This window comes from Piliocolobus tephrosceles, chromosome 6 (genome assembly GCF_002776525.5).
Source record: "Piliocolobus tephrosceles isolate RC106 chromosome 6, ASM277652v3, whole genome shotgun sequence".
NCBI lineage: Eukaryota > Metazoa > Chordata > Mammalia > Primates > Cercopithecidae > Piliocolobus > Piliocolobus tephrosceles.
In genome coordinates this window covers 108,305,292-108,317,352 of record NC_045439.1, presented here as the reverse complement: position 1 = coordinate 108,317,352, position 12,061 = coordinate 108,305,292, and the positions used below count along the sequence as shown (strand labels likewise).

The 12,061-nt window shown below is 35.7% G+C and overlaps 1 protein-coding gene across 1 annotated transcript in view; it reads right to left on the bottom strand.

The window, feature by feature from the left end:
* ALDH1A2 (aldehyde dehydrogenase 1 family member A2) overlaps nucleotides 1-12,061 on the bottom strand; it is a 106,009-nt gene that overhangs the window by 31,256 nt on the left and 62,692 nt on the right. The window contains exons 5-7 of the mRNA XM_023228626.1: nucleotides 8,737-8,798; nucleotides 6,593-6,721; nucleotides 6,352-6,465 (exon numbers count right to left, since the gene is read on the bottom strand). Coding sequence (XP_023084394.1) covers nucleotides 6,352-6,465; nucleotides 6,593-6,721; nucleotides 8,737-8,798 — 305 coding nt within the window. The remainder of the gene's footprint in view (nucleotides 1-6,351; nucleotides 6,466-6,592; nucleotides 6,722-8,736; nucleotides 8,799-12,061) is intronic.

Genomic DNA, 12,061 nt, shown 5'->3' with positions numbered 1-12,061 from the left:
TTGCCTATGCTGGACATTTCATATAGTCACATGATATAGCCTTTTGTAACTGGATTCTTTCATTTAGTATAGTGCTTTCAAGATTCATTCAGGCTGTAGCATGTATAAATACCTCATTCCTTTTTATAGGTGAATAATACTCCACTGTATGGATAGACCACTACCACTTTTTGTTAATCAGCTTATTTGATGGACATTTGTTTCCACTTTTTGGCAATTAGGAATAATGCTGCTGTGAACATTTTTCTGCATGTTTCTTCTGTGATGATCACTTGGTTTTTGTCCTTTATTCCATTACTATGGTGTATTTACATTGATTTTTTTACAAATATAAAACCAACCTTGCATTCCTGGAATAAATCCCACTTGGTCATGGTATATAATCATTTTTATATATTGCTGGATTTTGTTTGCTAGTATTTTGCTTAGGATTTTTGCATCTATACTCATAAGATGTTGGTATATAGTTTTCTTGTGATATCTTCTACATGTTGGCCACAATTTTTTCACTCAGAATTCTTTCCAGTGCCTTGATTTGTACCATATTATTTTCCAGTTCATCTGACTCCCAACATTTCTCCTCAGTCCCTTCACAATCCCTATGCTGCTCCACTAAGACTTTGTGTTCCCCTCTTCTAGTTGTTGACTAACACTGCCACTTCTTCCCAATTCACTCTACTTATCCATATCCTACATATCCACCAAATCCCTCTTTGTCTTGAAACCTTGAGACCACCCAACCCCTAGAGATCTCTCCCTTCTTGAGATGCTGATGTCACATTACAAACTAACTTTTGCTTACTGCTTAAAATTTCCCAAACTCATACTACATTTCATTCTCACGACCCTGAGAAACAGGTATGTATGCTATTATTAAACCGATTTTGTACAAAACCAAGTGGCTGGTCCATAACTGTATAGCTATGAACTAAAAAACAGTAAACCGTATGCTTACGGTGGCATTTTAAAGAAGGGAAGGGTTCTACTGATACCTCACCTTCTACCTCTGAGATTAAGTTTTTATTTACCAAATTCAGTCTTTCCTCCATGTAGCAACAAATATTTACAATGTATGTTTACCATACATAAGATACTATTTGAGGTACTGAGAAGGCCTAAGGGATAGACTCCTAAGAGAATGTTCTCCCCACAAATCTTCATATATGACCAGAAAATGCCATCTTCTGAAAGTAAAATTTATAAAATCAAGACTAAACTGATAAGCAAATCAGCTCACTCAAAGATGAAAAAGGAGTTACTTATGAAAGTAAAGTAATTCTTAAATATTCAATTATTAATTAAATCCAGGGCTTTTTCAAATCCAGTATGTCCTTATGGTTGTACTCCTAATACTTTGGTTTGACCAACTGAAGTAAATAAAATAGTAACCCCAGTAACTGTAAAGGCGATCTGCAGAAAACCTAAAGAAAATCAAAGAACAATATCAAAATTAATCAAAAGGTGCCAGAGAGACTTCTGCTTCTAATTGTAATAGAGCAGCCGACACTGGACTTGTCTTACCATTATAAACAACTAGAAAAGTATATGAACTTGTTTTATTCAACCATTGGATATCAGGCAGTATGGGACTATGAATCTAGAGAAAAGGAAAACAAAGGAAATCCTTTTTTGCCAAAACTTTCTAGACTGCAATAGGAGATGAGGAGACCAAAGGAGAATATGATGGTCTGAGTTCTGACCAGACAGATAAGAAAGATCTTGTGGAACCCTGGGAACATTCAATGGAAACCTCAGCAGGATTTCTACTTATTAATAAGAATAAACTAGTCTTAACAAAGCTTAAAATTAAGTTCCAAAAGAGACAAGCTGAACCTCAAGTAACTTAACTACCTGATAAAAACAAAAAACAAAAACAAAAAAACAAACCTTGGCATTCTTTAAAGAAAAACAACAAAATCTGTATGTTCAACAATATAATGGTCACAATGTCCAGTATCCTTTCAAAATAAACAAAATAAAAACGATCCAAAAACAGGAAAAACGCCAGTCAAAGGAAATAAATCCGGAAACGACAGAGAAGTTAAAACAGACAAGGGTTTCATTATTATTATTATTAGATGGAGTCTCACTCCAGTCGCCCAAGCTGGAGTGTAGCGGTGTGATCTCGGCTCACTGCAACCTGCCTCCTGGGTTCAAGGAATGATCCTGACTCAGCCTCCCGAGTAGCTGAGACTACGGGTGTGCACCACCATGCCTGACTAGAGCTGGGGTTTCACTATGTTGGCCGGGCTGGTCTCGGACTCCTGACCTCAGGTGATCCACCTGCCTTGGCCTCCCAGAGTACTAGGATTACAGGTGTGGGCCACCACGCCCGGCCACAGACAAGGATTGTAAAACAGATATGTCTACACAAATTTAAAGGAATGAGGGGGTGTAGTGAGGAAGAAAGTATCTTATATTTTAAAAATCATGGAATTTCTAGAACTTAAAAATGAAATCTCTGAAGCAGATTAAGCATTACAGAAGAATATATGAACTCCAAAGATGACAATGAAAGTTACCGAGCCAGAAGCACAAAGGAATAAAAGAGTCCCAGTGACCTTTAAGATAATGACAAATGATCTAATGTATCTGTAAATGGAAGGGGAAAGTAGAAAGCAAAAAATAGATTTGAAGAAATAACGGTCAAAATGTTTCCCAATTTGACGAGAACTATAAACTCGCAGATGCAGAAATTTTAACGAACCAACAAAATACACAAAAGCACATCACAATCAAATTGCTGAAAACTGACAAAAAGAAACTCAAAACCAGTCTGGGGGAAAAGAAACATTACTTACAGTAAAATAAAGATAAGAATGATTGCTGTATAAGAAACAGTAAAGTCAGAAACATGCCCGAATGTTGTCTTTAAAGTCTTGAAAGTAAAATAAAACAAAACACAAACTGTCACATTAGAATTTTATATCCAGAAAAAAGTTATTAAAGACAAAATGAAGCCATTTTTTAGACAAAAGCTGAGAGAAATCATCACTAGTAGGCCTGCACTACAAAATATGCTAAAGACAACACTTTTCCTCATTGTACTATATAGACATGTAATGTCATGCCAATCAAAATTCCAATGAAAGTTTTTTAGAGTAACATAAGGTGCTTAGAAAATCGATTTGAAATGTCTTCTAAAAGAATAAATGAGCTTTGAAAAACCAAATAAGAAGGTATCTTGCCTACATTATGGTAACAACTATCTTATAAAACATAGTAATTAAGACAGTCTAGTAGTAGTGAAAGAACAGACAAAATTATGAGCTCTAAAACAGAAATTTCCTGTATAGTTTGGTGCAAAAGTCATTGCAGTTTTTGCCAATTACTTTTAGTCAAATTACATTTACGCCAACATGTATATATGGAAACGTATCATGTAATGTTATGTTATATTCAGATGCGTTACAAAGGGGTAGACTGTTTAATAAATTGTTTTGAAGTAACTGAACATTCATTTATAAACAACCTTCACATTTCATTATACATGAAAATAAATCCAACCAGATTAAAGATTTAAACAAGAACAAAACCATAGAAGTACTGAGAGAAAATATTAAGGGCCATTTGTATAATCTTAAAGATTTGTAAATAAAAATGACAGCATAATATATCAAACAAGAGATAACACCTTGTCATGTCAGTACCTACATTTCCTGTCATTCAAAAATGACAGGAAATTCAGAAGCTGTCAGAGAAAGACTAAAGGAGAGGACTACACGTATTTAAAATCTGCACATGGCAAACAACTGTTTTAAAACAATTAAAAAGCAAAGAACAAACAATAATATTTTCAAATTCTACAACAAACAAAAGATTAACATACCTAACATAAAAAGACCTCTTATAAATGAAACCATTACTCTAAGGCCTTCTTGGTAAGCAAGTTATAAATATGTTTTTATTTTGCAATTCCACTTCTAGAACCATATCCAACTGAGTGTCTAATATGTACATTTATATACGGGTGTATACATATATACATACATGTATACAGTTAAAGATTTATAAATACATATACACACACACAAGTAAAATTTTTCTTGGGTCTGCAAAGGTTTTTATTTCAGTAGTCTGTTTAACAGGAAAAATAAGTGGGAAAAAACACCCTCAAGAGTACATTAACACAGGATTAAATTATGACATACTGACGTAAGAGTATTCTATGCAGCTATTAAAAATAAACGGCAGAGATGCAGGTACTGACATAACAAGGTGTTATCTCTTGCTTGATATATTATGCTGTCATTTTTATTTACAAAAATTACACAATAGGCCAGGCACCGTGGCTCACGCCTGTAATCCTAGCACTTTGGGAGACCATCACCTGAGGTCAGGAGTTTGAGACCAGCTTGGCCAATATGACAAAACCCCGTCTCTACTAAAAATAAAAAAATTAGCCGGGCATGGCGGTGGGTGCCCATAATCCCAGCTACGTGGGAGGCTGAGGCAGGAGAATCGCTTGAACATGGGGGGCGGAGGCTGCAGTGAGCCGAGATTGGGCAAAAGAGTGAAACTCCGTCTCAAAAAAAAAAAAATTACACAATAGAAGCCTCTTGACTGACTCAATCAGGACTATTGGTGGGTCAGCAGAAAAAGGTTAAAGCACTAAAAGATACTTTAAATATTTCATTTTGGTTTCAAAAATATGTATATTCATTCTCCAGTCTTTTGATATAGAACCAATAACTTTTCTTTAATTATGGGTCCAACTGTCTCTTCTGATTAAATCACACCCCTAAATTATTGTTTAAGATTTCTGGTTTCAATTTCTTTAAAGTGAAATAGGGACTTAAAAACATTTGCAAAGCAATTCCAGGTGCCCATTCTATTTTTCCCCAGTCTTTTACAGTTGCCTTGCTTACTCCTAACTGACTGCGTGTTTAGTTTTTCTTAGTATCTAGCCTTTAGTAAATATTTTCAAAGCATTAAACTTTTTGATTTAAATATTTCATTAAACGGCAAAATTACAGTAACAAGTACAACTAGAATAAAATGTTTGGAAACAAACAAGGTTAACTTGACGAACACAAAACTCAGTAATCTGTGAATTGATATTCAAGTTTATTAATAAATCTTTTATTAATTAAATTTACTACTGTGAGTCAGTTTAACCGAGCATAATTAACTCTGTATCAACTGATATAACATTTCTAGATCTGTGCTGCCCAATACGGTAGCACACCTGGCAATGGAGAACTTGAAATGTGGCTAGTCTGAAGAGATACTGTACGTGTAAAACACATACCATATTTTCAAGAAAGAATATGAAAAAGAGAATGCAAAATATTGTGTTAATAGCTTATAGTGATTATATGTTGAAATATTTTGAAAATACTGGATTAAAATTATTCAAATTAATTTCACTTAATTTTTAATGTGGCTACTAGCCTATTTTAAATGACAAATGTTGCTCTCATTCTATTAGACAGCACTGCTCTATACTTGCAGACATCTTTTGTTCAATGATGATGTCATCTGTGAGGTTCTACTTGAAACAATGAATAAGACTTTATCATATGTTACCTGAACCAAAGACATCTGAGTAATATTTATAAATCTTCCTAAGCTGACTTGTGACTCTGTAACAGGGATCTGTAAACTATGGCCCATGGGTCAAATTTAATCCTGCTGTTTTGGTATGGCCTACAAGCTAAAAGCAGTTTTTGCAAGTTTAAATGTCTAGAAACAATAAAAAGATTACTATTTTGTAATCCATAAAAATTATGTAAAAATTCCAATTCCCATGTCTATAAATAAACTTTAATTGGCACATAGCCACACTCAGTATTATGTATGACTGTTTGGTGATACTATGGTATAGCTGAGTAGTTGCAGCAGAGACCACAATGCCTACAAAATCTACGTTTACTATCTGGCCCTATACAGGAAAAAATGTACTGAACCCTGCTCTATATCATCTCTTATGGTTAATGGGGCATAGTGAGTTGCCAATTGCACTTACAGGATCTGTCCAAACAATGAGAAGGGAAAGCTTGTGTCTCCATTCTTATCCTTACCAGAGACTAGTTTAGACTTCCAGCTTCTTAACTTGCTTCTGCCACTACCGTTCTTGACTCAACCAAGTGGCTAGAACACCTGATTCTGGGATAGTTCTTACACAGATGGTATCAGAAAAATGCTCAGAGATCTGTGGGGTCAAATGGTCCCTGTGTGCCTTTGCTTTCACATCCACCAGTGTTCTATGACACTGATGTTATCCTCTGTGGGCTTGAGTACTCACTGCCCTTTTGGTGTCTAGCCTATGGGTACTAGTTTTATTGTTTTTGTAACCCCTCAACTCATTCGCAAGACTGTTCTTTAATCCCTGGTTTTTCAGATACCTACCTCAGTAGACCCTGTGAACGCAATCTTGTCTATGCCAATGTGAGAAGCTATTGCTGCCCCAGCTGTTGGCCCGTATCCTGGCAAAATATTGACGACCCCAGGAGGAAAGCCAGCCTAAGAAAACAGAACAGGAGGAAATGTGGCTGATGAAAGCTGATGCATTCATGTTAAATGAGATATGCTCTAGTAGGCTCCAGCTGTAAGGGGAGTCACAAGCACTCCTGAAGTCCATTTGTCTTACCTCCTTGATGAGGGCTCCCATGTAGAGTGCACTGAGTGGTGTTTGCTCTGCTGGCTTAATAACTACTGTATTGCCACAGCACAAGGCTGGAGCAATTTTCCAGGCAAACATCAGCAGGGGGAAGTTCCACTGAAAGGAAAAAACTCAAAGTTGATAGAGGGAAAAATATTCCTCCACTACTTTGTTTTCAAGCTGTGACTTCTCATACTTCTCAAACTACTCCTCAACATAAATCTTGACCACTACAAAGTATAGATGTTTGGATTTTCAATTACTTCATTAAGAATAGAATAGCACTGACCTTGGAAATCTCTCCTTTTCTCTTTGACCAACCAATTACTGTATTTCAACTACCCACCAAAAGAAATCCCACGGTGAAAAGGGAGTTTTTTTTTTTTTTTTTTTTTTTTTTGGTCACTGTTGTTTTCATGTATTTTTAAATTAGGCTTTGGTTCCAATAAGTTCTCATGTATGAAAACTTTTTCCTGCATCTCAGATTTTTACATCAGAATTTTCACACTGGTATGAAAAGCTCTTCAACATGGAAGAACTAGAAAAGAAAATTCTAACTATGAGTTATAGTTAAGTCAATGTGTATTTCAAGGTAGTACTTTTTCTTTAGATACATGCACTGTCATGAACATACATGATTGCAAAAAATAAAGTGCATATACTTATGAGTATGCAAAAATTTTCATTTGTCTGTTTTCCACTGTAAAAGAAGCTATTGGAGACTACAGTACATTTACATGAGTAGATGAAGCTGGGGTCTAAAATGTTTTACACTGATTTTATAAAGGATATTAAGCTTGTATTGTCAGAAGATGAGGCATGAACCTCAGTACTATCAGGTGTCATTGATAATTTCATTAAGAAAGAAAACAGAAATCCATATCCCCTGGCTTCAGCCCTTGACCACAATGTGTTTCTGCCTGAAGCATCTCAGCTGCCATCCTTGAAGGCTTCTCACTGGCTCTGGCAAGCTTGCAAAAATATACAAGTGTCTTGCCTTCACCAAACACCCAGTTTCTTTTCCCCTTAGTTGTTTATAAAGTTGGGAGTCCATAGTAATGTTTTAATTCCATCTACAGTGTATAAATCTTGAAGTGCAGTAATTGAGCCAGAGCTGGCTGACAAGCAACTCTTGTCCTGTCAGTGAAGCTGCAGCGTTGAGAGTGTGGGCAAAGGGCAAGAAAGGGAAGTTTGAATCCTACGAGGAAGGTGACAGACCTCGTCCCAGAGCTGATCCAAGTGGGATTTCCCTAGGGCCTTTAGGAGCAAAAGAACTTAACCCAAACCTCTCTTTTTACCTTTGCATTCCCTAATGAATTTCACAGCAATCTGGGATTTATCAATTATTCAAACAAATATTATACCTTCCCCAATCTTTGGTTCCCAATGCCAAAGATTATCTTCAGTTATACTACTGTATTTTGAAAAAAGAAAACTTCCTGTCTATACTATAAGAGTTTACTTTGAGCATCCCCTTGAAATCCCTGCCAGAACTATTAGCTAGTACTGTTAGAAGCTTTGGTCATGTTTTGTATTGTACAAAGGTTGTGCATGAGAGAGAGGAACAAAAGCACAATGTTTAATGTTCCAATCCAAACACTAAGCACTACATCTATTTCTCTTTACAAGACACACAGCAGCTCGGCATGGTTTCAATTATGACTGTGACGTTAACTGTACTGCTGTGTTTTCTGTAGCATCTTCTATCTAGATTCTTGTGAAAAGAAACAGTGGGAGAGAATGGGATTAAAAGATCATATAAAATAATATGCTTGGAAGGATGGTGAGTCACAGTTCTAAAAAATAAACAAATATAACAAAGCATTAATTTTCCATAAGCAGAATGGACATAATAATGAAGGGCAGGTTATTAATACACTGTGCTTTGCTTATTTTAATCATGAGAATTCCATGACTTGAGAATTCAACTCCTGGTAACAGAGCTGAAACCCTATTAACCTGTTCAAATAAGCATTTGCAGGGAGGCTGTTAAAGATATGTCAACAACATGAGCTCAGTTTTTTTTTTCCCCAGTAATGGAAAACACACATCACTGAGGACCACGTTTTATGTGTCTTTAAGAGAACTGGGTCAAATGAAAATAAATACGAGGTGCGAGGAGATACACTCACTGGGATGATCTGTCCACACACTCCAATGGGTTCATGTCTTGTAAAGGTAAAATAGTCTCCATCTGAAAGAAAAAAGCTTGATCACTCCCAGAAAGTTCAGATCAGGAAAAAAAAAAATTGCAGAGGGAGAAGTTCGGTGGCTGCAAAAACAAAACAAAACAAAAACAGAAATGAAGTTGAAAAACATCCTACTCAGCTGTGCATGAAAGCTTGTAGAAGCCTAACACTGGGCACAGGGTATCTCTGGATATCTCTATCAGACACCCAAACGCAGTACTGAGGAAAGGATCTCTAAGGCAAAATGAAGGACAAATTTATGATACTAGAAGTCCTCAGGGTGGCAGAGGGGAGAGCTGAAAAACATGAAAAAACTGAATTTTATGTTAAATATTAAAGCAACATGTAGAACAGTTGTTTGATTTAAAAACTGAGTCAACAAACCTTTAAATAACTTACTGAAGTATTAAAATAAACTAAGTAAAATGCTATTGGGCAAATTTAAAATGCGGGGCAACTGGAAAAAGTGAGGAGTAAAAGATAAATTTCAAAACTCAATCCAGGTGTCAAAATGTACTTCCTGGGTAGTGGTGAGACATACGCATGTCCAGGGCTATTTAAAGAAGGTAAAAGTCCATTTCTAAAAAGACCTCCATCAATAATCAATAATCCAAAGCATCTGCCCCTGAACTAGACATAGAAATGAGAATGTCCTAGGGGCTAAAAGAAAAAGAGCTTGAGAAAAGCTTAATATTAAACCTTATTTTCCTTACAGGAGTAATAGGCAACTGAAATAATTAGATAGGAAGTGCAAACCAAATTCTTCTTCAGGAAAATGTCACTGCTTTTATCTGAATTATTTTAAATGGTTAATTAAAATTACCAAATAATGGCTCATTTTTAGCAGATAGCTTTTCATTTTCAATACTGGGCAAAGTCTTTATTTTCCCCTCCATTGCCGGCCCTTTGGCCACTTCACTGATACTTGTTTTCTCTCTCAAAAGCAGTCCCCCAAGGGAAGTAAAAACACTCAGCTAATATTCATGAAAGCGTAACTACTAGGGGTGGAAATGAAGGTGGGGACAGGAGGACTGTGTGGGTTTGGAAAAGAGAATTGATATGAATCAGATTGTTTATCAGTCTCTCAACACATCTAAAGCACATTTATCATACAAAATTGTTCTGACAAATTCAAAATTATTTATTTTTTAAATAATTACAGTCTTGGTCTCTCTCTCTCACTCTCCCACTGTCACTTTCTATCCTCTGGATCTCTGATCTCTCTACCCTCTCTTTCCATAATTAACTATCTGTTTCCTCTTTTCAAGAACTTTTATTCACATACAAGTATTTATAGGATCCTCTTATCCTCCTGTTTTTTTATATACAAATGGGATCATATTAGGCAGTCTTTTATATTTTGTTTTTCCCCCTTTTTTGTTTCCTGTAAAGCTAGGACATCTTTTTAGTGGCTGCAGGTTATTCCATGGGCTCAATAAACAATGTTACTACTGTAAATCCTCCTAAGAGACACAGAAGTCACTTTCAGTTTAGGGTATTATAAATAATGCTGCAAAGACTATCATTGCATATATATCTTTTCCTATCTATGGAATTTCTTGATCAAAGTGTAAGTACATTTCACATTTTCATAAATATTGCCAAATCACCCTTCAGAACATTTTAACAATTCATATTTTGAACAACATGCTACTCTGCCTACTCTTTAACCCTGAGGTTTTTCCAACATTTTCATTTCAGCTAATCTGACAGCTGGAAAACCGCAACTTGTTTTGATTTATGTTTAATGATATATGAGAGTGAACATCTTTTCATGTTTATATTCTTTGCTATTTTTCTATTGGGTTATTCTTAGCCATTTGAAGAGCTCTATGGATATTAAGGAAATTAGGCCTCTGTCATAATATTGTGAAGATTTCTCCCCAATCTGCTACTTATCTCTTGACTTTGTTTTATGTATATTATTCTAAATCGAAGAAATTCAGAAGTAGGCTGGATTCTGCAACTGTATGAAATTATTTTAAAATATCTATTACAACAAAAAATAGCGAAGACGTTGCAACTGTCCATAGGATGACAATATGAAGTCTGAGTAATACTTTAAACATCAAATTAACTATTTACCTTTGTATGCAGACAACTGAAGAATCTTCTGGATATCATTCTTTACAAGACTACAAGTTACCATGCTTTTTCAATTTGTAAGTCTCTGAAAAGGTTTTTCATGAGGAGCAACACCACTGATCAATAAGCTATAGATTTTCATTTGCAAGAAAATCTTCTGCAACTGAACTTTCTAAGTTGGTTAAGGTGATAGGTTCTAGTGGATAGTCACAAACCACAGAATCAGACAGTAATGTCAAGGTAGAGTGCAAATGGGACTGAGGAAAAAAATGGGAAGATGAACAGAAGAGCACAGGTGTTTACTTTAGCAGCACGTGTAGGAACCTGGAATGGTTCAGAAAACTCACAAGGCAAATACACAAGCACGGCATGGCAATTCATAAACCATTTCCCCCTACACGTTCTAGATGCTTTAAAATTTAGCTGTTATACTTATATAATGTCACAAGTTACTGAAAAAAGTAAAAGGGAAGAAAATGCAGACAAAAATCTTAAAAATCTGACCTCATGAGGAATTGACTCTATAACTGTGTCTCAAGAGAAACTGAGTTATGAGGAATTAAAAGTCTCTTGGATAAACTATTCACATATTTTATAAACATTCATCTATAGGCTAACACAGGGAAAGAGACAGAATCTTGTAGCCCCTACAGTTAGTCTAAGTAGTAAATTTAAAAATAAAGGCTATTTTTGTGCTTGAACTCTTCCCAAAACTCTTTTGGGAAGAGTTGAAGGGACAAAGAAAGGAGCCTGCTTTCAATAAAATCCAACATTCCTTCACGTTAAAAAACTCTCAATAAACTAGATGTATCGATGGAACATACCTCAAAATAATGAGTCATTTATGACAAACTCACAGCCAATATCATACTGAACAGGCAAAAGCTGAAAGCATTCCCCTTGAAAACTAGCACAAGACAAGGATGCCCTCTCTAACCACTCCTATTAAACACAGTATTGGAAGTTCTGGCCAGTTCTTTCTCAGGCAAGAGAAAGAAAGCAAGCATATTCAAATAGGAAGAGAGGAAGTAAAACTGTCTCTGTTTGCAGATGACATGGTGCTGTATCTAGAAAACCCCATTGTCTCAGCACAAAATCTTCTTAAGCTGATAAGCAACTTCAACTAAGTCTCGGGATACAAAATCAATGTGCAACAATCACAACCATTCCTAGACACCAACAA